Source organism: Salmo salar, chromosome ssa26 (genome assembly GCF_905237065.1).
Source record: "Salmo salar chromosome ssa26, Ssal_v3.1, whole genome shotgun sequence".
NCBI lineage: Eukaryota > Metazoa > Chordata > Actinopteri > Salmoniformes > Salmonidae > Salmo > Salmo salar.
This window is the reverse complement of record NC_059467.1, coordinates 25,631,051-25,658,134: the sequence shown is the minus strand read 5'-3', so window position 1 is coordinate 25,658,134 and position 27,084 is coordinate 25,631,051. Positions and strand designations below refer to the sequence as shown.

The following is a 27,084-nucleotide window of genomic DNA, read 5'->3' as shown; positions in this document are numbered from 1 at the left end:
CACCTCTGATAGCAGACAACAAGTTGACATGAGGTCTGATGAGGTGCTGCTTCTAACACAGGTACAACAATCTTAGGAGAGGTACTTTCACAACCGTAGAGGCACTGTTCTATAGGAATACTTATACGCCTACTGCAGTGCTTAGAGTCCCAGTCAAGCCAGTGCATGTGTTTGGGAGCTGTGTGTAGCTGAAGAGTGTTGTGTTACTATGATTGTGTTGATAGGTTGACTGGCAGGATTGATTGGTTTGAGACAGCTCATATGATGCTGACACAATGCTGTCTCTCACTCACAGGCCTGAAGCATTACTGAGACAGCCAGGAGGTCATTTTACAGCTAGCCAGGAAGGCAGGCGTGTGCTGCCTCAACACTCACTAACGTCAACACCCGGTCAGTCAGACTGGAGTGGCGATAGTGAGTTGGCAGATAGCCCTGTCATGCCACCCAGCATGGCCACCCCTCTCAGCCTGGCAGAGCTGGGCCACGGGGGAAGAAGGGAGAGGAGGCTGGCAGGCTTTTTCTGGAAGCTGGAGGCAGTCAGGTGTATGTGGCCTGGGAAGGGTCAAGGAAGAGCCACTAAATCACTTTACAGATGGGCAGCTGGGTCTCATGTGAGTACTGGACTGCCAATGTCCTGAAGATAGACCACAGCCATGTCAGTGGCAGAGCAGAGGAGAGACCACAGGGTCTGGAAGACAGCCTCACTGCCCTCATCTGCCCTCTGTGGAAGTATGATCCTTATAAGAAGGGGACAAGGCCATTCTATGGAGTGTCACTTCCACACCTGTGCCTTCAAAACATCCAATAGCTGCTGTTTTATCTTCTAATACTGTTCCTTTATTAACCATTTGAGTAAAGCCTTTTATATGCACAGTATGCACATAGTGAACCCATGGCCAGCCACTGTGGCGGTTTAATTGAGTTTCACTGGGCTTGAAGAAAATCACTAACCTATTACAGTCTACAGCCATTAATCAAAATGAGAGAGTGTTCTGGAGGAGATGATACCAATTCTCCAGCATGAGCATTAACAGTCTCCCAGTACCCTTAGAAACAATATCAATTCAAACGCTTTACACTGCAATCACTGGACCTAATTGCTGCAACACTGTTGTGGGATAGACCCAAAGAAATGAAACACACCGAGTAAACAACACATGCTCATAAAAGAGGCGTTTTCTCACCTTTGACCCTGAGGTGACATCCACTGTTGATGAGGTCACAGCCTTGGAAGTCTGGCTGACCATGCTGGGGGGCCTCTGACTGACCGGTGGCAGTGGCTTGGACATGCCCCGGGACTCTGTCCTACAGGGGAGGCAGCACAGAAGGAAATCAATGACATAGACATGAACGGTCATGCTAGTATCTCACCACCACCACCACCATTCCTCTGTAGTGGATCTGCATTACAGGGAACCAGGGTTAAGTTAAGGGCTGGGTTCTCAGAGAGGAAACGACAACTTCCTGCCACACGACCTGTCACAGCCAATGCAATTACAGCTATGTTAACAGGCAGGACCTTTTTGTAGCAGCCACTCAAGTAACACTTTGTCTGACACTGTCCCTGAGGCTGGCATGTCTTGTTTCATAAGAGGACATGTTATACGACAAATAACTTTTCCACCTCCACATAACCTCCAACACAAAGACCCAGAGCAGAGATACCAGAGCTACCGCAGATGAGCTTTCTCATGATCAAATATCTACTCTCTCTTTATCTATCTTTCTCTCTCTCGCTCTCACACACGCACACATACGCACACACACACGGGGTGTCCTGACCCCCAGACAAAAACTTCATCATATTTACATCCATTAGATAACACACTCACTCAGCAGAGAACACCCATGCTTTCCAAATTACACCTCACGTTTCCTCATGACATCATCACATTGTTTCAGCCAGGAACTGTTTTTGTAAGAAATACAATCCGTTCCAGTTCACTGGCATGACATGAAAATCAACCAGCTTCTCTTATCTACAGATGTAGTATCTTCATTTTATCACTCTTTTGTTGCTGATCATTTTCTTTCCGAGCAGGAAATGCAAAAGTATACTGTATTCAAGGTTTAAAAAGCCTTCTAAAGTTTGTAATTTCCACTTTAAAATGTCAGACTTGATTTGCCCTAACCAAAAATGTATATTAATTATAATCCACATAATAATTAACATTTCCTGTTGCTACAGGATTATTTTCCTGCTGTAGCAAACTGGCTCAAATTAAGATCCTACATCTGTAACCAGGCTCTCCCAATAGCTGGCCTCAAGTACCGCTACTCATAGTACATTCCATTACAGTTTAAGGGCACCTAGGTGGTTGATCCCTTAGGATAAAGCAGGAATCTGCTTTGCTCTGGAATGCCCAGGAATGGCCCAGGTCACACTGTTACACAGATTGTAGTGAGTGTAATGGGCAAACAGCCTGGAAACTTCAGCAGGAAGAGGGATTATGGGAAATCTATGTTCCAAGAAGGCCATAGGGGCTTTCTCTTTATAATAAGGTTCATTAGAACAGAGGAAAGTTAGCAATTAACGTGTCCTTCTACAATTAATTAACGTGCCCCTTCGATAAAAACATAGTATTCCCGAGGGGCTGGGTAAACAAATAATGACATTAATTACAAATGAAGTACTGAGGCGTAACACCGCTCCTCCCATCTCCTGATGTCAGATTCAGACAAGTTACTGTATAGGTTCACCGCTCCTGAAGTCAATATAACCCAATTACCAGCTGTAGAATCTACAGAGCCTTGTTCAATAGTTCTTTAATAATAAATGAACTGACAAAAATGCTCTGACATTGGGGGCTGAGGAGTGATCAAGTCAAGAACAAATGGGTCTGTTTGTGTTTCCAAGTGGTTGTGAGAGTGTATCATTCATCACAGAGGTAACTATGCTTAATCAGTTTACTGCCAGTTTATATGGGCGTGCTGCTCACACAACATTCTTGATAAGGTAATCCTCATCTGTCAGCTATTTACGGTAGGTTGATGAGCAAGAAGTCTGTGTGAGGATGGTACAGTGTCTGCAGCCCGTTGAGACAGACATGTTAGTAGCTCCACTAGGAGGCCCTTCTTTACGTAGGTTTCCTGATCAAACGGTGTATTACATCTCTATCAGGCACTTTTCACTTGTTAGGTTATTAGTGGTTCTTTCCTATTCATAGCAGATGGTGTAAAGAGGATTCTGAGTTCAGGAGAAGAGGTGGCTGTGGGATCAGAGTTGCTTAGGGCTGAAATCGAAAATGTCTTACTGACAGACCAGCCTGTCTGTTAATTACACTATGCAGAGGATATGCCTGAAACTCAAACCCTCAAACGGACATGCACAGGGCTAGGAATGAACTTTGACATTTTCAAATGACATGTATTACCAATTGACTGAGTAATTTCAGTACACAGCTAAGGGCACAGTTTTATTGAAATGACCCTCACCATAGTTTTTCTAGAATAGTGACAGTCATAGAATGATGTTAGGAGCGTGTCAGTAGCAGACTTTAAAGCCTTAGGGAGCAAGCTGAGGTCCGTCTGCGCTGCTCAACCTTTTAAAAAAAACACGCCATTGACCATGTGTTCCTGCCATGTCATTGGTGTGTTTGTGTGTGTAGCTTCACTCAGAGGTTCACTCCGCTGTGACACTCAGACAGCCATGAAAGTGTCACCTACACGGATGCTGGGCATCACTCACAGAACTCACCGCTCTCTGGAAACGAAGACATGGGCTGGGATGTTTAGAGAAAGGGCATCACTAACAGAACTCACCGCTCTCTGGAAACGAAGACATGGGCTGGGATGTTTAGAGAAAGGGCATCACTCACAGAACTCACCGCTCTCTGGAAACGAAGACATGGGCTGGGATGTTTAGAGAAGGCCGGTGGCTGTAGGGTCACTTCAAAGCAAGTACTCAAGAAGACTGAACTAAACTGAATAAGCCTAATGTCCTCATTGTTATATAGTACAGAATTTAGATTTCTGAAAAGTACCTCTGGCATAATAGTGTTCTTCCTCAGTGTAAGTGTATGCTCTTCCTCTTCCTCAGTGTGTGCTCTTCCTCTTCCTCAGTGTGTGCTCTTCCTCTTTCTCAGTGTGTGCTCTTCCTCTTCCTCAGTGTGTGCTCTTCCTCTTTCTCAGTGTGTGCTCTTCCTCTTTCTCAGTGTAAGTGTATGCTCTTCCTCTTCCTCAGTGTGTGCTCTTCCTCAGTGTAAGTGTGTGCTCTTCCTCTTTCTCAGTGTGTGCTCTTCCTCTTTCTCAGTGTATGCTCTTCCTCTTTCTCAGTGTAAGTGTATGCTCTTCCTCTTTCTCAGTGTGTGCTCTTCCTCTTTCTCAGTGTGTGCTCTTCCTCTTTCTCAGTGTGTGCTCTTCCTCTTTCTCAGTGTGTGCTCTTCCTCTTTCTCAGTGTGTGCTCTTCCTCTTTCTCAGTGTGTGCTCTTCCTCTTTCTTAGTGTAAGTGTATGCTCTTCCTCTTTCTCAGTGTGTGCTCTTCCTCTTTCTCAGTGTGTGCTCTTCCTCTTTCTCAGTGTGTGCTCTTCCTCTTTCTCAGTGTATGCTCTTCCTCTTTCTCAGTGTAAGTGTATGCTCTTCCTCAGTGTGTGCTCTTCCTCTTTCTCAGTGTAAGTGTGTGCTCTTCCTCTTCCTCAGTGTGTGCTCTTCCTCAGTGTAAGTGTGTGCTCTTCCTCAGTGTAAGTGTATGCTCTTCCTCTTCCTCAGTGTGTGCTCTTCCTCAGTGTAAGTGTATGCTCTTCCTCTTCCTCAGTGTGTGCTCTTCCTCAGTGTAAGTGTATGCTCTTCCTCAGTGTGTGCTCTTCCTCAGTGTAAGTGTATGCTCTTCCTCTTCCTCAGTGTGTGCTCTTCCTCAGTGTAAGTGTGTGCTCTTCCTCAGTGTGTGCTCTTCCTCTTCCTCAGTGTGCTTACACTAGGAAACCGTGCTTGACCGCCCACTCCACCACTACAGACACTGGACCCCTGCATTGTTCTGCCTGAACATGAAAGATGTTGTAACTAGTGTTTTTTCCTGTCGGCCGTGCCGTGTTCCTGTGCAGCTTTGGAAGAGGAAAGGTATTGGGATGTTTGTATGGCCAGGGCAGGCTGGTGCAGGACATAAAAACACAGAGGCACAGCCAAAGGCGAGGGACTGACCATGGAACTAAAATACAACTTTGTTCCAACTCTCTGGATCCCATCCAACATTTTTACAGCACATTTCTCTCAGCACCAAGGGGACCCTCGCCTGTTTCAATTGCAGCTTTCATGCTGTCTACCTCTGCTGTCTTTTGAAGCGTTCCCTGGGAAATTTGCTGTGGGATGTGGCAGAGTAAAGGAGCAATATTTCACATCAGAGAGAAAGAGATCCAGGCCTGGGGCCAAATAGGTTACCTACCACCTGAGAGAAATGACCACAGCAGCAGCCTACTCCTAGCAAACACTGCAGGCTGCAGCCCAAGTCCAGCCCAGTCTTAGCCCAGCCTCAGCAACAGTTCTGCTACAGAGCAGGAATACAGCAGTGCAGAATCAGACCACAGCAAACCCAGATCTCTGTGATAGCCACAGAGCACAAAGGAAACGCATTGCAGGCATCGTCATTCTATTCTTTCTATCTCAATCGGTTTATTTTTTATAGGATTTGATAGTGCCACCCACCTCGTGCTCTGGCATCTTCATTATATGACAAAAAGTAATTTTTAGCCGACTAATCATTTTCATAACATTCTGCATAAATAATACACCTACAGTCAGCTTGAAAGTCTCTAACCGGCCCGGGTAATAACTCTGCTTTGACAAATTATTCTAGTCAGAGGAGAACTCCCTGTATTCTGCTGTGTGTTTTTCTCTCTCCTGGAGAGTAAATTATTCAGAAGGTTTCTATCTTTCTCTTTCTCCCTCTCTGTCTCTGTCTCCCTTTTCTCCTCTCACTCTCTGTAGTGTACAATATATAGTGTGTTGCTGTCCCCTGGAGTCAGGCTGTGTTTGGAGGTGTCACGCCCTGACCGTAGAGAACCGTTTTATTTCTCTATTTGGGTAGGTCAGGGTGTGATTTGGGTGGGCATTCTAGATTATGTTTATCTAGTTTATTTTTTCTATGTTGTGTTCTAATTTATTTTTTCTGTGTTGGGTTTTTGTATGATTCCCAATTAGAGGCAGCTGGTCATCATTGTCTCTAATTGGGGATCATATTTAAGTAGTTGTTTTTCCCACCTGTGTGGGAGTTTATTTTGAGCTAGTGCATGTTGCACCTCTGTCGTCACGGTTTGTTGTTTGTTTATAGTTTATTGTTTGTTTGGCTAAGTTTCACAATATAATAAAGATGTGGAACGATACGCACGCTGCGCCTTGGTCCGTTCCTACACACACTCGTGACAGAATCTCCCACCACCAAAGGACCAAGCAGCGTGCCCAGGAGTGGACATGGGAGGACATCCTGGACAGCAAAGGATCCTGGACGTGGGAGGAGATCCAGGCCGGATGGGATAGCCTCCCATGGGAACAGGTGGAAGCAGCGAGGGAGGAACGGCGACGAGATTGGGAGTCACGGCAACGACGAAAGCCCGAGAGGCAGCTCCAAAAGAAAAATGGGGGGGGCACACGGGGAGATTGGCAGAATCAGGGTTGAGACCTGAGCCAACTCCCCGTGCTTACTGTGGGGAGCGTGTGACCAGTCAGGCACCGTGTTATGCGGTGATGCGTATGGTATCCCCAGTGCGCATTCACAGCCCGGTGCGCTCGTTGCCGGCTCCCTGCATTTGCCGGGCTAAAGTGAGCATTCAGCCAGGACGGGTTGTGCCGGCTCAGAGCTCCTGGTCTCCAGTACGCCTCCTCGGTCCAGGATATCCTGTGCCTGCTCCACGCATCCGGTCTCCAGTGCATCTCTCCAGCCTGGTACGCCCTGTACCTGCTCCACGTACTAGGCCTCCAGTGCGTCTCCCCAGTCCGGAGAGACCTGTTCCGGCTCCACGTACCGGGCCTCCAGTGTGTCCCCCCAGCCTGGTAAGCCCTGTGGCAGCTCCCCGCATCAGGCTGCCAGTATGTCTCCTCAGTCCGGTGAGATCTGTTCCGGCTCCACGTTCGAAGCCTCCAGTGATGATCCATGGTCCGAAGCCTCCAGTGATGATCCATGGCACGAAGCCTCCAGTGATGATCCATGGCACGAAGCCTCCAGTGATGATCCATGGCCCGGAGCCTGTAGTGATGATCCATGGCACGAAGCCTCCAGTGATAATCCATGGCCCAGAGCCTCCAGTGATAATCCATGGCCCAGAGCCTCCAGTGATGATCCATGGGACGTAGCCTGTAGTGATGATCCATGGCGCGGAGCATGCGACGGTCCCCAGTCAGGAGCCTCCAGCGACGGTCCCCAGTCAGGAGCCTCCAGCGACGGTCCCCAGTCAGGAGCCTCCAGCGACGGTCCCCAGTCAGGAGCCTCCAGCGGGGGTTCCCAGTTCAGAGCCTCTGGCGACGATCCACGGTCCGGAGCTTTTGGCGATGACCCCCGAAAGAGAGTCGCCACCGAGGATGGCGGATCCGAGAGCAGAGCGGGGTCTACGTCCCGCACCGGTGCCGCCACCAAGGCTAGATGCCCACCCGGACCCTCCCCTATTGAGTCAGGTTTTGCGGCCGGAGTCCGCACCTTTGGGGGGGGGGGTACTGTCACGCCCTGACCACAGAGAACCTTTTTATTTCTCTATTTTGGTAGGTTAGGGTGTGATTTGGGTGGGCATTCTAGATTATGTTTATCTAGTTTATTTTTTCTATGTTGTGTTCTAGTTTATTTTTTCTATGTTGGGTTTTTTGAGGCAGCTGGTCATCATTGTCTCTAATTAGGGATCATATTTAAGTAGTTTTTCCCACCTGTGTTTGTGGGAGATTATTTTGAGTTAGTGCATGTTGCACAGGCAGTCAAAACATTTCTTAAAAAAAAGAAAAAATGGTGGATATAGATACTTTTGTACCTGTTTAGTTCAACATCTTCACAGGGTCCTTTGCTGTTGTTATGGGATTGATTTGCACTTTTCGCACCAAAGTACATTCATCTCTAGGAGACAGAACGCGTCTCCTTCCTGAGCGGTATGACGGCTGTGTGGTCCCATGGTGTTCATACTTGCGTACTATTGTTTGTACAGATGAACATGGTACCTTCAGGCGTTTGGAAATTGTTCCCAAGGATGAACCAGACTTGTGGAGGTCTACAATTCTTTTTCTGAGGTTTTATCTGATTTTTATTTTTTTTCCCATGATGTCAAGCAAAGAGGCACTGAGTTTGAAGGTAGGCCTTGAAATACATCCACAGGTACACCTCCAATTTACTCAAATGATGTCAATTAGCCTATCAGAAGCTCCTAAAGCCATGACATAATTTTCTGAAATTTTCCAAGCTATTTAAAGGCAGAGTGAACTTAGTGTATGTAAACTTCTGACCCACTGGAATTGTGATACAGTGAATTATAAGTGAAATAATCTGTCTGTAAACAATTGGTTGGAAAAATTACTTGTGTCATGCACAAAGTAGATGTCCTAACGTACTTTCCAAAACTATAGTTTGTTAACAAGAAATTTGTGGAGTGGTTGAAAAACTAGTTTTAATGACTCCAACCTAAGTGTATGTAAACTTCCGACTTCAACTGTATGTATGTATGTATGTATGTATGTATGTATATATATATATAAATCTTGGTCGACCGAAAGTCGTCTGTTCTTTCGACCAATCGATTGGTGGACATTTTAAAATGTGTATTTTTCCATATATAGACACACCTTATGTTTGTAATAACCCTAACCAGAAGACAAAAACATGTTCTCGACCCGACCATCCTCCCGCTGCCCGGTGCTGCTGGCCTTGGCAGCAGTTATGCTCCTGAAGTTGCCAGTAATAGGCTACACCAGCGGTCGGCAACTGTTACATTCCCCAGTTTCTGTGTTGTGGGTTTGTGTATGTATATTTCAGGAAATGGCTTCCTGGATTCCCCCAAGCAGCTGATTGGTCGGCCCCATCAACAATTGGAGCTGACCCCGCCCTCTCGTCAGATAAAGCTGTCTGCAATTACAAACTCCTTCTCCAGCTGGATAAAAGCCAGTGTTCCTTTGTTAGGAGGGAAAGCTTCTTGGATGTCCTGTGTTGGTTGTTGCTCAGACAGGTTTTGTAAAGTATTTTGTAGCCGCTACTTCTGAGATATGTGTGTGCCAATAGGACTGTGTTTTTGATTATTGAAATTGTTCACTTTAAGTTTCTATTATTCTGTTTCATTTGTTCCCAGGGGGGAAGGGGAAGGCACTTTGGGAGTGCTTTTATTTATCAGCTTTTATTTATTTCATCACATTCCCGGTGGGTCAGAAGTTTACATACACTCAATTAGTATTTGGTAGCATTGCCTTTAAATTGTTTAACTTTGTTCAAATGTTTCAGGTAGCCTTCCACAAGCTTCCCACAATAAGTTGGGTGAATTTTGGCCCATTGCTCCTCACAGAGCTGGTTTAACGGAGTCAGGTTTGTAGGCCTCCTTGCTCACACACGCTTTTTCAGTTCTGCCCACATTTTCTATAGGATTGGAGTCAGGGCTTTGATGGCCTCTCAAATACCTTGACTTTTTTGTCCTTAAGACATTTTGCCACAACTTTGGTAGTATGCTTGGGGTCATTGTCTATTTGGAAGACCCATTTGCGACCAAGCTTTAACTTCCTGACAGATGTCTTGAGATGTTGCTTCATGATGCCATCTATTTTGTGAAGTGCACCAGGCCCTCCTGCAGCAAAGCACCCCCACAACATGATGCTGCCACCCCCGTGCTTCACGGTTGGGATGGTGTTCTTCGGCTTGCAAGCCTCCCCCTTTTACCTCCAAATATAACGATGGTCATTATGGCCAAACAGTTGTCTCTTCAGACCAGATGACATTTCCTCTGATATACCAGAGGATATCAAGCAAAAAGGCACTGAGTTTGAAGGTAGGCCTTGAAATACATCCACAGGTACACCTCCAATTGACTCAAATTATGTCAATAAGCATATCAGAATCTTCTAAAGCCATGACATCATTTTCGGGAATGTTCCAAGCTGTTTTAAAGGCACAGTCAACTTATTCTATGTAAACTTCTGACCCACTGGAATTGTGACACAATTGTTAGACAAGTTACTTGTGTCATGCACAAAGTAGATGTCCTAACCGACTTGCCAAAACTATAGTTTGTTAACAAGAACTTTGTGGAGTGGTTGAAAAATGAGTTTTAATGATTCCAACGTAAGTGTATGTAAACTTCCAACTGTATATATTATGATCCTGTGTCAGCACTGAGTGTGCTTGCTTGTCCATCCTGTACCCATCCTACACCCCAGAGGGAATACAGGAGAGGGAACCTACTTCGCCATCCATATCTGGGTCTCAGCATGGGTGACATCCACACCCTGGCTGCCACAGCAACTAACTGCAACAATCTGCCCTGGCTGTCTGTTTGTGCTATGCAGGCCAGAGCGAAGGCATCACCACTGCATAACACACACGCTTCTCCCTGGGTGCATAAGTACCCCAGCTGTTACGATGCTCTATTTCCACAACTAAAGTATGACTGGGAGAAAGGAATAGAGAGAAGTAAAACAAGTTGGCCGTAGTATAAATAGCAGCCAGCAGAGAGTCAAGGGGCTTCATAAGTCCTGCTACTTTAGCTTCTTCTACCCCTGCACACCACAGGCATTCAATACACTTTAAAAGAGGAAAAAAGAGGAATGCCAACAGGGTGATATTTCTCCTAACAGACTGGCTGTGAGATAGAAACTCTATAGCCTACCATACACACCCCTACTCACTGGCTTTGGTAGAGTCCATCAGCATACAGTGGGGGCAGGGATGTACCACTGAACAGGTGGCATGGGGTGAGAGGTCAAGGGTGTGCCACTTTGGTGGCAGTGAACTCTGTGGGATAATAACCTCCCCCAGTGTTTTTCTGTGGTGTGTGTGTGTGTATTTATTTTATTTCACCTTTATTTAACCAGGTAGGCAAGTTGAGAACAAGTTCTCATTTACAATTGCGACCTGGCCAAGATAAAGCAAAGCAGTTCGACAACATACAAAAACACAGAGTTACACATGGAGTAAAACAACATACAATCAATGATACAGTAGACAAAAATAAGACTATATACAATGTGAGCAAATGATGTGAGATAAGGGAGGTAAAGGCATAAAAAGGCCATGGTGGCAAAGTAAATAAAGTATAGCAAGAAAAACACTGGAATGGTAGAATTTGAAGAAAGTTCAAAGTTAAAATATAAATAATATGGTGCAAAGAAGCAAAATAATAAATAAAATAAATAAATACAGTAGGGGAAGAGGTAGTAGTTTGGGCTAAATTATAGATGGGCTATGTACAGGTGCAGTGATCTGTGAGCTGCTCTGATAGCTGGTGCTTAAAGCTAGTGAGGGAGATAAGTGTTTCCAGTTTCAGAGATTTTTCTAGTTCGTTCCAGTCATTGGCAGCAGAGAACTGGAAGTGTGTGTGTGTGTGTGTGTGTGTGTGTGTGTACAGTGAAAGTAGCCCCAGCTGTAACTCAGGCCCCACACACAGTCTCTAATGAGGGGTATCAATCAGGCCGTGCCAAGAGCATTGGGTTGCCTGTCTCCTACTTGATGGGCCTCTGTGATATTCCCATAATGCTCCAAGCATTTTCAAATCTATGATTTCTGTCATAGCTGCATGATTTCACTGTACTGGGAAGAAGTCTACAGTATGGTTGACTAGGAGTGGAGGGTTATGATGATGACAGCATTTTAAGGACTGATGATAATGTGAAATGATTCAACAGTAAACTAAAACAACGGACAGAGGACATTAATCATGCTATTTAAATACATTTGATTCGTCACATATTCTTGTGGGAAGGGCATGAGTATAATGCTATTCTAAGCATGGCTGGTCTACTGAGCTTTGATCTGGTATTAGATAGTAAAATAATAATTCAGTTACTGTGGTCCCTACAGTGCAGGGAATATGCAAGGCAGGACACTAACTTTTAAATCCCCTGATGGTGTACAAATCCCTGGCTCAACAGTACCATGTGAGGGATATAGGAGGGGTGGAGAAGAGAGAAATCCCAATGAGCTTCATGTCACTCCTACAAATGACCTTTCAAACACTGCAACAGTGGAGATCAGATATCACTCTCGACCCTCTCTGCTACACTAACACATCGAGCCATGTATCCTAAAGCCTACATAACACCACCTTAATTATGTGGTGACACCTGTCATACACATTCATGACAGAAAGATAAATGACTCAACTGTGGTCCTGCTTTTGTTCTAATACATCATAATGAAAGTGTAATAACATCAAGGCCATGTATCATAAAAAGTTAACATGAAAGTCATGGTACAGATGTAGGATCTTATTTTGGCCTACACTGTCACAACAAAATCATCCTGCAGCAACAGGATTTGAACGTTTAGTCCATAACGTTGCTTGATCGGTGGTTAGGCTATTCGCTTTTGGCTACATGAAAGTGTAATACTGTTAATATAACCTTGTGTGGCTTTTCAGTGAATTCATGTAAATCGCAAAGCTCATCTGCATTTCACAGCAACAAAACAGGACAATTCTCAGCAACAAAAGTCAGGAATGTCATGCCATGTCATCTCCCATGTTTTAGAGGAACTTACAAGCAAGCTCTACAACGCTACAACTTAAAGATAAGTCCCAGTACGTCCAGGTCAAACCATATCTGTGCATATGTCGCTAACACTAGGTCCCATGCTATTCAACCTCATCACACCACCTGGGGCTCCACCATGGCCGTACCACTCACACAATTCAACACAATCAACTTCATGACTGCAGCTATAACCTGCAGAAAATACTCTATATATTGTTCTCTGATGAAAAAACCTCTGTGGTAATAATAGCCATCATTAGCATAACAACTGTGACGTTTCAGACAGATGAATGGCTTCAGACTTGCCATGGCCACAGTCAAAGACATAATGTGAACCATAGTTGGCTCATTACCATAAATTCAATTAAGATAATACCTTAAAAATACACACAAACAATTGGACTGGGAGCAGCCGTTGCACAAGTGCAAGCAGCTATGAATTCCATTTCCATAAAAAATAGAATGGCCATCATCCTTTTAATTCGTTTTATAATTATTATTGTTATTATTGTTCATTTCTATGACTGTAGTTAATAGAAAGTATTCCTCAGGTAGTCATTTCCTGTCTCTCCTCATCTCATCCCTGGGACAAGCAGCAGACAATCTCACACTCTAATCCGAGTTCAATTACACTCTATTCTCATCTCCTCCCAGCATGACCTCGGACCAACCAGACGTTACACTGAAGCCCACATTATAACCTTCCTCGGGTAAAGATAGTAGAGGTGCACTCACTTGTTGTGGAGCATATATTCCGTGTTTTCTGGAGAGATCTGTCCAGTCACAGGGTGTCGGAACGACGTGCTCTTCTGGTTATGGCTGAGAGCGTCAGAGAGAGAGAGAACAGGGAGGGAAGAGAGGGAAGGAGTGAAAAGAACAGCGAAGGACAAAATATAATTAGTATTCCGTCATTAATCCTATTTCTGCTTGATCGCTCCACTATTTTGTGCACTGATGTATTGGTCACTGGCTGCTTGTTGGGCATTCTACAGGAATACACCAAGTTTCTAGACTTCCAATGACTTTCACAGCCAAGTGTAGAATGTGCGGTAGTGCTGAAGCGTGGCCAAGGCTGGGGCTCATGTTATTTCACACAATGTGTAAGTCTCAGCACTCTCCCCTACCAGCTCGCCAGGCTTTATTGATTTCAATTACATGGGGTCATTCATCGCTTTAACTAGGGCATTAAAGCATCCCTGTATCATTGGATAAAAGAAGGGATGGACAGGGGGGTAGCGCTGGTGGTGGAAAGAATGAAAAATAACATGATGTGATTTGCTCTAAACCGTCCGCATCAATTATTTACTTTTACACACTTTGTATGGCAGTTGCGTAGCAGATGTGCCCATCGGACAGTAACAGAGAGTCATTCTATGAACAGGTCTCTGCTTCATTCAACATTAGCTTTAGGAGCAGTGGAGCAGTCAGGATTCCATACGTTTCCACTTAGAGTTATCCAGGTCCAGAACATGCACAGGTGGAAACTTCTGATCCAGACTGACCTGGTCTTTAATCACTATGAGGACTTCTGATCCAGACTGACCTGGTCTTTAATCACTATGAGGACTTCTGATCCAGACTGACCTGGTCTTTAATCACTATGAGGACTTCTGACCCAGACTGACCTGGTCTTTAATCACTATGAGGACTTCTGACCCAGACTGACCTGGTCGTTAATCACTCGGAGGACTTCTGGGTCAGACTGACCTGGTCGTTAATCACTATGAGGACTTCTGACCCAGACTGACCTGGTTGTTAATCACTCTGAGGACTTCTGGGTCAGATTGTGTGAGTGTGAATGCTGTATGTGAGTGTAGTGTTTCTTACTGTACTACTGTATAGTGCAGATCCCCTGGTGCAGGTCAGAGCCTCCCAGAGGGGGTCAGGTGAGCTGTGCTAGCTAGCCTATCGGTGTGTCTGTGTTCCCTCCAGATAGACCATGATAACACACCCTAGGCTTCCTGTTCTCACACTACACTGTCACATTCAACAGCCAATGAGAAATACTACACCAATCCAGTCACTATGGAAACAGTCATCACAATAAGAATGACAACACAACCAGGGCAATGATGAGGGCCAATTTATTGCTAGACTGTCCAATCAGTCTAGCAGAAATAAGTAAAAGTCACATATGTCATTCAATCCAGATGACTGCTGATGTCTTAACTGAATTATGAGATGAATCAGTCTTTACCTCTAATGAAATATTTCATGCTTCCTTACACTTGAATTCCGTGTAAAATCAGAGCATGTTGGAGTTGAATAGGCTGTTACATGAGGACATTTTCGCTTTGAGACTGTTTCAATCTCTCTCGCAGTTACGTTATTGTGATGCTTTTGGGGGAGGGGAAATATCAAAGTACTGGGAACGATTGTTCGCCCTACTGTAATTCTTAATGTAAACACTGGCAATTGCAAATTGCCAAGATTTGAGGTTTTAGACAACAGCTGACTGTACTCTCTGCTCTCTTCCAACCCATTCTCAATAACAACATTGTGAATACAACATCCTCATACAATCTATAATCACATTAGAATATGCATTCCATAAATGTAGTTCCATATTTACACACAATTGTAGTGATTCATTGTGTATCTATGGAAAAACATCTGTTAACCTCGACTCAATAAGGGCGGCAGGTAGCCTAGTGGTTAGAGCGTTGGGCCAGTAAATGAAACGTTGCTAGATCGAATCCCCGAGCTGACAAGGTAAACATCTGTTCTGCCCCTGAACAAGGCAGTTAACCCACTGTTCCACGGTAGGCCGTCACTGTAAATAAGAATGTGTTCTTAACTAACTTGCCTAGTTAAATAAAAATAAAATAAATAAAAAATAGAGCAGAAATATTGGTGAGCGGCCTGTCAGAGATGAATGTCCTGTGTTGCTTGTTCCTCTATCTCATCATGGTGTCCAGCACCTCTGGGCTCTTTACTCAAGCGTGGCCACTGAGAAGACAGGCCCATTTGTCTGAGGGGCCACTGGACAGATATGAAGTGCTAAGGTCCTCCCAGAGCAGAGACATCCCTCTCCTGCTGCTGTAGACTGGACTGTACTAGCCTGAGAGGCAGCCTGCTGCGGACTGTACTAGCCTGAGAGGCAGCCTCCTGTGGACTGTACCAACCTGAGAGGCAGCCTGCTCTGGACTGGACTGTATTAGCATGAGAGGCAGCCTCCTGTGGCCTGTAATGGACTGTGCCAGCATGAGAGGCAGCCTGCTCTGGACTGTACCAGCCTGAGAGGCAGTCTGCAGCGGCAGCATCACACTTGCTCAATAGGCATCCTAATGTTTACAGTGAGCATGGTAATACCGTGAGTAAACAGACTGGTGTCAGCAGCATATAGCAAACGCCTCCTGAAGGACAACAGTCTTTACCAGCTGACACATAGTGTTATATCAACCCTGGTAGTATTACTGCGGTGTCATGCAGCAAAGTAAAGGAAATAAATCTGGTTGTTTCGAGAGATTTATGGGTTGACATTTTTCAAAAGTTCACAGGAAGCTGCGGTTGAGCATCAGAGCCATTTCTGCACACACAAGCACAAAAACGCACACAAATCAACACACACGAAAACACATTACAACCCACACAAACACAGAACAACACACACACAAGCACAACAACACAGTGCTCTACTCTGTTTGGTCCTGGCCTGGGCTATGTTCCAGTAACGGCATGTAGTGTGTTGAACTACACCAGGTCCATGCAGTAGAACCCTACCCTCCACTGTTAATTAGGAACCTGCATTCTTTGGACCGTTTGTTTCAGCCACATTACTTCTGAACTACTTCTCATGGAATTCACTGCATTCCTACTTAGTGAACAAACGGTTCCGGCAGCACAGTGGCCCTGTTTGTTTTGCTATGCCACGTAGTGTAGTACTCAGGGAAAAGACCTGGTTGCAGACCCACTTCAGTAAGACGCATGAGCTGACGCACACCCCAAAATGTTTGTATATGTGCTTACTAATGAAGAGTAAAATGTTTTATTACATTATATACAGATAAAGTGGGTGAAACAGTATGTAAACATTATTAAAGTGACTAGTGTTGTATACTCTATGTATACTGAAAAATAATATAAACACAACAATTTCAAAGATTTTGCTGAGTTACAGTTCATATAAGGAAATCAATCAATTGAAATAAATTCATTAAGCCCTAATCTATGGATTTCACATGACTGGGCAGGGGCGCAGCCATGGGTGGGCTTGGGAGGGCATGGGCCCACCCACTTGGGAGCCAGACCGACCCACTGGGGAGCCAGACCCAGCCAATGAGAATAGTTTTTCCCCACAAAAGGGCTTTATCACAGACAGAAATACTAATTCTCTGTTTCTCAGTCTCTCGGTCCCAGCTTTGATGCACCTGTACCGTCTCCCCCTTCTAGATGGTAGTGGGGTGAACAGGCCATGGCTCGGGTGGCTGAAGTCCTTTATGATCTTCTTGTCCTGGAGGGCAGGCAGAGTGCCCCAGGTGATGCGCTGGGCTGACCGAACCACCCTCTGGAGAGCCCTGGAGTTGCGGACAGTGCAATTGCCATACCAGGAGGTGATACAGCTTGACAGGATGCTCTCAATGGTGCATATGTAGAAGTTTGTGAGGGTCTTCGGGGCCAAGCCGAATTTCTTCAGCCTCCAGAGGTTAAAGAAGCGTTGTTGCGCCGTCTTCACCACACTGTCTGTGTGAAGGGACCATTTCAGGTTGTCAGTGATGTGCACGCCTAGGAACTTGAAGCTTTTGACCCTCTTCACTGCGGCCCCGTCGATATAGATGGGGGTGTGCTCTCTCTGCTCTCTCCTGTAGTCAACAATCAGCTCCTTCATTTTGTTGACGTTGGGGGAGAGATTATTTTCCTGGCACCACTCCGCTAGGGCTCTCAACTCCTCCCTGTAGGCTGTCTCATCGCCATTGGTAATCAGGCCTACCACTGTTGTGTTGTCAGCAAACTTGATGATTGAGTTGGAGACATGCGTGGCCACACAGTCACGGGTGAACAGGGAGTACTGGAGGGGACTGAGCATGCACCCCAGTGGGGCCCCCGTGTTGAGGATCACCGTGGCAGAGTTATTGTTGCCTACCTTCACAACTTGGGGTCGGCCCGTGAGGAAGTCCAGGACCCAGTTGCACAGGAAGGGTTCAGACCCTGGGCCCTGAGCTTAATCATGAGCTTAGAGGGCACTATGGTGTTGAAGGCTGAGCTGTAGTTGATGAACAGCATTCTTAGATAGGTATTTCTCTTGTCCAGGTGGGATAGGGCAGTGTGTAGTGCAATTGCGATTGCGTCGTCCGTTTATGTGTTGGATAATATGCGAATTGTAGTGGTCTAGGGTGTCAGGTAAGGTGGAGGTGATATGTTCCTTAACTAGCCTCTCAAAGCACATCATGATGTCAGAAGTGAGTGCTACGGGGAGATAGCAAATGAGTTTAGTTACCTTCGCTTTCTTGGGTACAGGAACAATGTTAGACATTTTGAAGCAAGTGGGGACAACACGCTTACATTTTATTTTTATTTTACCTTTATTTAACTAGGCAAGTCAGTTAATAAGAACAAATTCTTATTTTCAATGACGGTCTAGGAACAGTGGGTTAACTGCCTTGTTCAGGGGCAGAACGACAGATTTTTACCTTGTCAGCTCGGGGATTCGATCTAGCAACTTTTCAGTTACTAGTCCAACGCTCTAACCACTAGGCTACCTGCCAAATGACTTGCTCAAGTCGGCCACGAAGAACAAGAGCACACAGTCCTCATGAGTGTCGGGGGCCCGTTTTGGCGGCTCTGTGTTTGGCGCCTCAAAGTGAGCGAAGAAAGTGTTTAGCTCGTCCGGGAGCGAGGCATCATGTCCACGTCATGGCTGGCTTTCCCTTTATAATCTGTGACTGTCTGGAGTCCCTGTCACATGTCTCGTGTCTGAGTCGTTAAATTGCGACTCCAATTTGTCCCTGTTCTGTCGTTTTGCCTCTTTGATTGCCTTTACGGAGGTCATAGCTGGCCTGTTTGCAGTGGTGTAAAGTACTCAAGTAAAAATACTTTAAAGTACTACTTAAGTCGTTTTTTGGGGGTATCTGTACTTTACTTTACTATTTATATTTTTGACTACTTTTACTTCACTACATTCCGAAAAAATATAATTTACTTCACTACATTCCGAAAAAATATAATGTACTTTTTACTCCATACATTTTCCCCGACACCCAAAAGTATTTTGAATGCATAACAGGACAGGAAAATGGTCCAATTCACACTTTTAGCAAGAGAACATCCCTGGTCATCCATACTACCTCTGATCTGGCCGACTCATGTCGTGGAATATTCTAATCAATCTAATCAATTTCTTCAAACAATCATCTTTATTCAATATCGATACATTTTTTCAATGAGGCTGGTCGACCCCACACCCTTGAGTGTTGGACCGAGTAACCTAATCTTTACACAAATTCAGAGTACTATATATAGCTGACACTAAAAATGCTTAGTCATGATTGGTTCCACCCATCCCATGCAGATTAGGGCATCATAAGCCACTCTGGGTTCATCCGGTCATTATCTGCACGGGGTTGTTGTCTTAACCCCACCCTAGTTTAGTTTCCCAGATGCAAGGTTGATTTTGAGACAATGAGGGATTGTTCTACTCCTAAACTATCCCTAGTAAAACACATTCTTGTCTATGTAATGCAGTCTTTAACTCATTTGTCAGCTCAAGCCATCTCTGGTGACCATACGCCCAGATTAGCTGCAGGGAACTAGAGTGGAGACCATAAAAACACAGACACTAGTAGGACAGAAATGTCTTACTATTAGTTAAATATGAATTGCTAACCATTAATATCATATAAATACGTAATTTTTCCCTCACACACAGTAAACACAAATGCTTCATTTGTAAATGATGTCTGAGTGTTGGAGTGTGCCCTTGACTATCCGTAAATAATAAAATAGTTTGGATTGTCTAATAGAAGTCATTTGAAATGATTTCGTCACACCCTGATCTGTTTCACCTGTCTCTGTGCTTGTCTACCCCCCCCCCATCTTCCCCATTATCCACAGTGTATTTGTACCTGTGTTCTCTGTTTGTCTGTCGCCAGTTCCTTTTGTTTGTCAAGCCTACCGGCGGTTTTCCCCTTGCTCCTGTCTGTTTCTAGTTCCCGGTTTCGACCATTCTCCCTGCCCTGACCCTGAGCCTGCCTGCCGTTCTGTACCTTGTCACACCACACTGGATTATTGACCTCTGCCTGCCCCCTGTTCTAGTAATAAACTTTTGTTTTTTGTTACTTGACACTGTCTGCATCTGGGTCTTCCCTGAAACGTGATAGATTTATACTTTTACTTTTGATACTTAAGTATATTTTTGCAATTACATTTACTTTTGATACTTAAGTATATTTAAAACCAAATACTTTTATACTTTTACTCAAGTAGTATTTTATTGGGTGACTTTCTATTAAGGTATCTTTTCTTTTATTCAAGTATGACAATTGGGTACTTTTTACACCTCTGCCTGTTTGTGCACGTCCATGTTCCCAGTCACCCTGCAATGGTTAAATGCAGTGGTTTGCGCTTTCAGTGTTGTGTGAATGCTGCCATTTATCCACGTTTTTTGTTTTGGATAAGTTGTAATCGTCACATTGGGAACAACATCCTCTATACACTTCCTGATTAGCCCAGACACTGAGTCAGTGTATACGTCAATACTATTTTCAGAGGCGACCCAGAACATTTCCCAGACCAACATTGAACAGGGCCTGAACATTAGCGAGTAATATACTAGGAAGCGGTGGATGGTATGCATGCCACCTGAGTCTGACTAGGGCCCCACTCCATCTACCTCTTATCTGGCGTCGGCGTTTTGGTGCAGCACCCGGGATGAATAGAGCTGCATGAAACATTTCCATCGTACTGCCAGTGCTACTCTGCAAATAGGCTAACGACTTCATACGGCAGGTAGCCTAGTGGTTAGAGCGTTGAGCCAGTAACCAAAAGGTTGCTAGTTTGAATCCCTGAGCTGACAAGGTAAAAATCTGTTGTTCTGCCCCTGAACAAGGCAGTTAACCCACTGTTCCTAGGCTGTCATTGTAAATAAGAATTTGTTCTTAACTGACCTGCCTAGTTAAATAAAGATTAAATAAATACAAAAAATAGACAAACCTTTTATAACAAGGTTTATCACAAGGGAGGAAATGGAGGTGAAATGGTCATCCCAATGCCTTTCCAAATCATGCATTATTTTCAAAGACAGAACCAAACGATCAGCATCACAGCTAAACTCCATTGAGATCAAAACTAATCCCTTGCACAGAATTCCATTTACCTCTAGGATTGACAGGAAAAGGTCAGGGGTTATAGAAACATAATGCCTTCCATTATCAGGGTCACAGAGACACACACCGCACACCCCCCACACACTCTGAGACACACTCAGACACACCCTCCACACACTGAGAATCCCCCCCCCCCCACACACACACACACTCCACACAATGACCTTCTACACACTGACAGACCCCACCTGCTGCGAGGAGCAGGCTAGGTCACGTTCTCATTAGCCAGTAGTCATCATGGTTGTGATGTGATTACATGTCTAACTGTGCTTCCTCCTCCATAACTCTTTCTCCCCATGTAGCACTCTCATGGTTCAGGCCTTATCAGCCTGGGTACCACTCAGAGTTAAGACCAATCCTATCATCCTCACTGTAACCTGTGGTTAAATCACAGGTTAGATGTTAACATCAACATTACTGTGCATTTTTACACCGGATTTACAATTACACCATGTCTTTATGAAGATGATTATGCTGTTAATATCATTAACAGTATAATCTTAGCATAATGATATAGTATAATAATATCACACTGATTGAAATGTCCAGAGGTATAAACCAGGGATATTTGAAGAAATGTTGACAATGTGGAACTATACTTAAAAACATTCAAAATGTCTAGGTGTCTCAGCTGGCTTTACAAGACTGATGTTCAATATTATAGGAAATGCATGCCTTGAATTGCTAAACATTCAGCTCACAGGAAATATTTATATTCAACATGTCAGTCGCATGTCAGTTGGAACCAAAACACTTGTGTGTAGTTTATGTGTAGTTTATGTTTCCATGTGGTCCTGATAGGAAGCAGCTAGCATGACTGACAGGTCTAATAGCAGGTCTACCAGAGCTATGTTTGCACTAAGGTCTAACCTCCATGTAAAACCTTTCAGGCGCAGCTACAGGATAGAGGAGGGAGGAGCATTAGCTTAGACACTGCTTAAAAGAATGAGAGTATTTTCCACAGAGCAGATTAAATAAAAAAGTTGATTTTCTCAGAAAAGTGTTTGAAATGTTCTATTTCATGTTGAACGAGAAAGGTGAAATATATGGCAAAGAAGTTCAGTTGATTGGACATATTCTGCAACACAGAAACACTGTTTGAGCTACAGTAAAACACACTATACAGAGCCTCTTCCCCCTCACGCCTCTTCACCCTCAGGAGGCTGAAAGGATTTGGCATGGGCCCTCAGATCCTCCAAAAGTTCTACAGCTGCACCACTGAGAGCATTCTGACTGGCTGCATCACTGCTTGGTATGGCAACTGCTCGGCATCCGACTACAAGGCGCTACAGAGGGTAGTGCGTACGGCCCAGTACATCACTGGGGTCGATCTCCCTGCCATCCAGGACCTCTATACGAGGCGGTGTCCAGCCACCAACTGTTTTCTCTGCTACCACATGGCAGACGGTACCGGAGCGCTAAGTCCAGGACCAAAAGGCTCCTGAACAGCTTCTACCCCAAGCCACAAGACTGCTAAATAGTTCACCATATAGCTACACAGACTATGTGCATTGACCCTTTTTGCACTAACTCTAGATCTATGCACACACACTGGACTCTACAAAAACACTCACACATACTTACACTGACACTCCAACACACACACACACACACACACACACACACACGCACACACACACACACACTTCCACACTCATCACATACAGTACACTGCTGCTACGGTCTATTATTTATCCTGTTGCCAAGTCACTTTACCCCTACCTATATGTATCTACCTCACTTTCCTCGTACCCCTGTACGTGGACTCGGTACTGGCACCCCATGTATATAGCCAAGCTATCATTGACTCGGTACTGGCACCCCATGTATATAGCCAAGCTATCATTGACTCGGTACTGGCACCCCATGTATATAGCCAAGCTATCATTGACTCGGTACTGGCACCCCATGTATATAGCCAAGCTATCATTGACTCGGTACTGGCACCCCATGTATATAGCCAAGCTATCATTGACTCGGTACTGGCACCCCATGTATATAGCCAAGCTATCATTGACTCGGTACTGGCACCCCATGTATATAGCCAAGCTATCATTGACTCGGTACTGGCACCCCATGTATATAGCCAAGCTATCATTGACTCGGTACTGGCACCCCATGTATATAGCCAAGCTATCATTGACTCGGTACTGGCACCCCATGTATATAGCCAAGCTATCATTGACTCGGTACTGGCACCCCATGTATATAGCCAAGCTATCATTGACTCGGTACTGGCACCCCATGTATATAGCCAAGCTATCATTGACTCGGTACTGGCACCCCATGTATATAGCCAAGCTATCATTGACTCGGTACTGGCACCCCATGTATATAGCCAAGCTATCATTGACTCGGTACTGGCACCCCATGTATATAGCCAAGCTATCATTGACTCGGTACTGGCACCCCATGTATATAGCCAAGCTATCATTGACTCGGTACTGGCACCCCATGTATATAGCCAAGCTATCATTGACTCGGTACTGGCACCCCATGTATATAGCCAAGCTATCATTGACTCGGTACTGGCACCCCATGTATATAGCCAAGCTATCATTGACTCGGTACTGGCACCCCATGTATATAGCCAAGCTATCATTGACTCGGTACTGGCACCCCATGTATATAGCCAAGCTATCATTGACTCGGTACTGGCACCCCATGTATATAGCCAAGCTATCATTGACTCGGTACTGGCACCCCATGTATATAGCCAAGCTATCATTGACTCGGTACTGGCACCCCATGTATATAGCCAAGCTATCATTGACTCGGTACTGGCACCCCATGTATATAGCCAAGCTATCATTGACTCGGTACTGGCACCCCATGTATATAGCCAAGCTATCATTGACTCGGTACTGGCACCCCATGTATATAGCCAAGCTATCATTGACTCGGTACTGGCACCCCATGTATATAGCCAAGCTATCATTGACTCGGTACTGGCACCCCATGTATATAGCCAAGCTATCATTGACTCGGTACTGGCACCCCATGTATATAGCCAAGCTATCATTGACTCGGTACTGGCACCCCATGTATATAGCCAAGCTATCATTGACTCGGTACTGGCACCCCATGTATATAGCCAAGCTATCATTGACTCGGTACTGGCACCCCATGTATATAGCCAAGCTATCATTGACTCGGTACTGGCACCCCATGTATATAGCCAAGCTATCATTGACTCGGTACTGGCACCCCATGTATATAGCCAAGCTATCATTGACTCGGTACTGGCACCCCATGTATATAGCCAAGCTATCATTGACTCGGTACTGGCACCCCATGTATATAGCCAAGCTATCATTGACTCGGTACTGGCACCCCATGTATATAGCCAAGCTATCATTGACTCGGTACTGGCACCCCATGTATATAGCCAAGCTATCATTGACTCGGTACTGGCACCCCATGTATATAGCCAAGCTATCATTGACTCGGTACTGGCACCCCATGTATATAGCCAAGCTATCATTGACTCGGTACTGGCACCCCATGTATATAGCCAAGCTATCATTGACTCGGTACTGGCACCCCATGTATATAGCCAAGCTATCATTGACTCGGTACTGGCACCCCATGTATATAGCCAAGCTATCATTGACTCGGTACTGGCACCCCATGTATATAGCCAAGCTATCATTGACTCGGTACTGGCACCCCATGTATATAGCCAAGCTATCATTGACTCGGTACTGGCACCCCATGTATATAGCCAAGCTATCATTGACTCGGTACTGGCACCCCATGTATATAGCCAAGCTATCATTGACTCGGTACTGGCACCCCATGTATATAGCCAAGCTATCATTGACTCGGTACTGGCACCCCATGTATATAGCCAAGCTATCATTGACTCGGTACTGGCACCCCATGTATATAGCCAAGCTATCATTGACTCGGTACTGGCACCCCATGTATATAGCCAAGCTATCATTGACTCGGTACTGGCACCCCATGTATATAGCCAAGCTATCATTGACTCGGTACTGGCACCCCATGTATATAGCCAAGCTATCATTGACTCGGTACTGGCACCCCATGTATATAGCCAAGCTATCATTGCTCATTGTGTCTTTATTCCTCATGTTATTATTATTTTCTATTCTCTTTCTATTTGTCTCTATTGTTTTCTCTCTGCATTGTTGGGAAGGGCCAGTAAGTAAGCATTTCACTGGTAGTCTACACCTGTTGTTTACCAAGCATGTGACCAATAAAATTGGATTTGAGAGCGAGCTGAACAGAGTACAACCCCAGGCTTTAATTTCAGTCCAGAGCTTTTTCTCTCCTCAACACATTTTACTTCAGAGTATTTTGTCAGCTGAGGAATTTGTTCCTCACAAAGCCCAGACTGAGACACAGTTACACTCAGGGTTGACATAGCTCCAATCTCCCCCCCGCGCTGAACAAACGCACAACTTTGGAGTCCAAGGTTCAGCCCGGCATGGCACGCCGCATCAAATTTCACAGCAAAACAACAGGCTCAGGGTAATCCCTTCTCCAATAGAGGGGCTAAACCCAGGCTGGCGACAGCGTGGCACAGAGGGGCATGGGCATGGCCCAGGGGGCTTTTCACCTCACCCTCACACACCAGATCCTCCATCAAATACCAGGAACACACTTCTCTTACAACTCCACTCTCTCTTGCTCACCTCCCACTACTTTGCTTGCCACACATTCACTCTCTCCTCCTTCACCAAAAGTTAAACGTTATTAAACACATTTTCTTGTGTAACCTCCGATCAGATGTCTCTGTTCTTTTATCTTCTACTGGATCTGTCCTATTATTCTCTCTCTCTTTTGTTCTCTCTGTACAAAGTGAAGGAGCAGAGCAGTCTCAGCTGGCGTGTCCCAGTGGATGATCTACTTCCTCCTAGTTAGACTGGCTGGTGATCCTCATGGTGGTGACAAGGGGGAGAATCTCTCTCTCTCTCTCTCTCTCTCTCTCTCTCTCTCTCTCTCTCTCTCTCTCTCTCTCTCTCTCTCTCTCTCTCTCTCTCTCTCTCTCTCTCTCTCTCTCTCTCTCTCTCTCTCTCTCTCTCTCTCTCTCTCTCTCTCTCTCTCTCTCTCTCTCTCTCTCTCTCTCTCAGTCCTCAGCATTCACACCTTCTAACATGTACACAATCTCAGTTTCTCACAGTCAGGTCACTTTTGTTACTATTAATCACTTCATCCTGACCCACATATTTGGCACTTTTATTGTCATCAGAGTACCTTGTCTTTCCTCTGAGTGGCAGCCTTGGAGGTAGGGGAAGGGGTAGGGGTAGGGGTAGAGGAAGGGGTAGGGGTAGGGGAAGGGGTAGGGAAAGGTGTAGGGGAAGGGGTAGGGGTAGAGGAAGGGGTAGGGGAAGGGGTAGGGGTAGAGGAAGGGGTAGGGGTAGGGAAGGGGTAGGGGAAGGGGTAGGGGCAGGGGTAGGGGAAGGGGTAGGGGAAGGGGTAGGGGTAGAGGAAGGGGTAGGGGCAGGGGTAGGGGTAGGGGTAGGGGAAGGGGAAGGGGTAGGGGTAGGGGTAGAGGAAGGGGTAGGGGCAGGGGTAGGGGAAGGGGTAGGGGTAGGGGAAGGGGTAGGGGCAGGGGTAGGGGAAGGGGTAGGGGGGGGAAGGGGTAGGGGTAGGGGAGGGGTAGGGGAAGGGGTAGGGGTAGAGGAAGGGGTAGGGGTAGAGGAAGGGGTAGGGGAAGGGGTAGAGGTAGGGGAAGGGGTAGGGGTAGGGGTAGAGGTAGGGGAAGGGGTAGGGAAAGAGGTAGGGGTAGGGGAAGGGGTAGGGGTAGGGGAAGGGGAAGGGGTAGGGGTAGGGGAAGGGGAAGGGGTAGGGGTAGGGGAAGGGTAGGGGAAGGGTAGGGGAAGGGGTAGGGGTAGAGGTAGGGGTAGGGGAAGGGGTAGGGGAAGGGGTAGGGGAAGGGGTAGAGGTAGGGGAAGGGGTAGGGGTAGGGGAAGGGGTAGGGGAAGGGTAGGGGAAGGGGTAGGGGTAGAGGTAGGGGTAGGGGAAGGGGTAGGGGAAGGGGTAGGGGTAGGGGAAGGGGTAGGGGTAGGGGAAGGGGTAGGGGTAGGGGAAGGGGTAGGGGTAGGGGAAGGGGTAGGGGAAGGGGAAGGGGAAGGGGTAGGGGTAGGGGAAGGGGTAGGGGTAG

At 45.7% G+C, this 27,084-nt stretch overlaps 1 protein-coding gene across 1 annotated transcript in view; it reads right to left on the bottom strand.

Moving 5' to 3' along the window:
* The window catches only part of plekha7b (pleckstrin homology domain containing, family A member 7b), a 174,184-nt gene that overhangs the window by 71,040 nt on the left and 76,060 nt on the right, over window positions 1-27,084 (bottom strand). Inside the window, 2 exon segments of the mRNA XM_045709131.1 lie at window positions 1,185-1,305; window positions 13,366-13,449. Coding sequence (XP_045565087.1) covers window positions 1,185-1,305; window positions 13,366-13,449 — 205 coding nt within the window.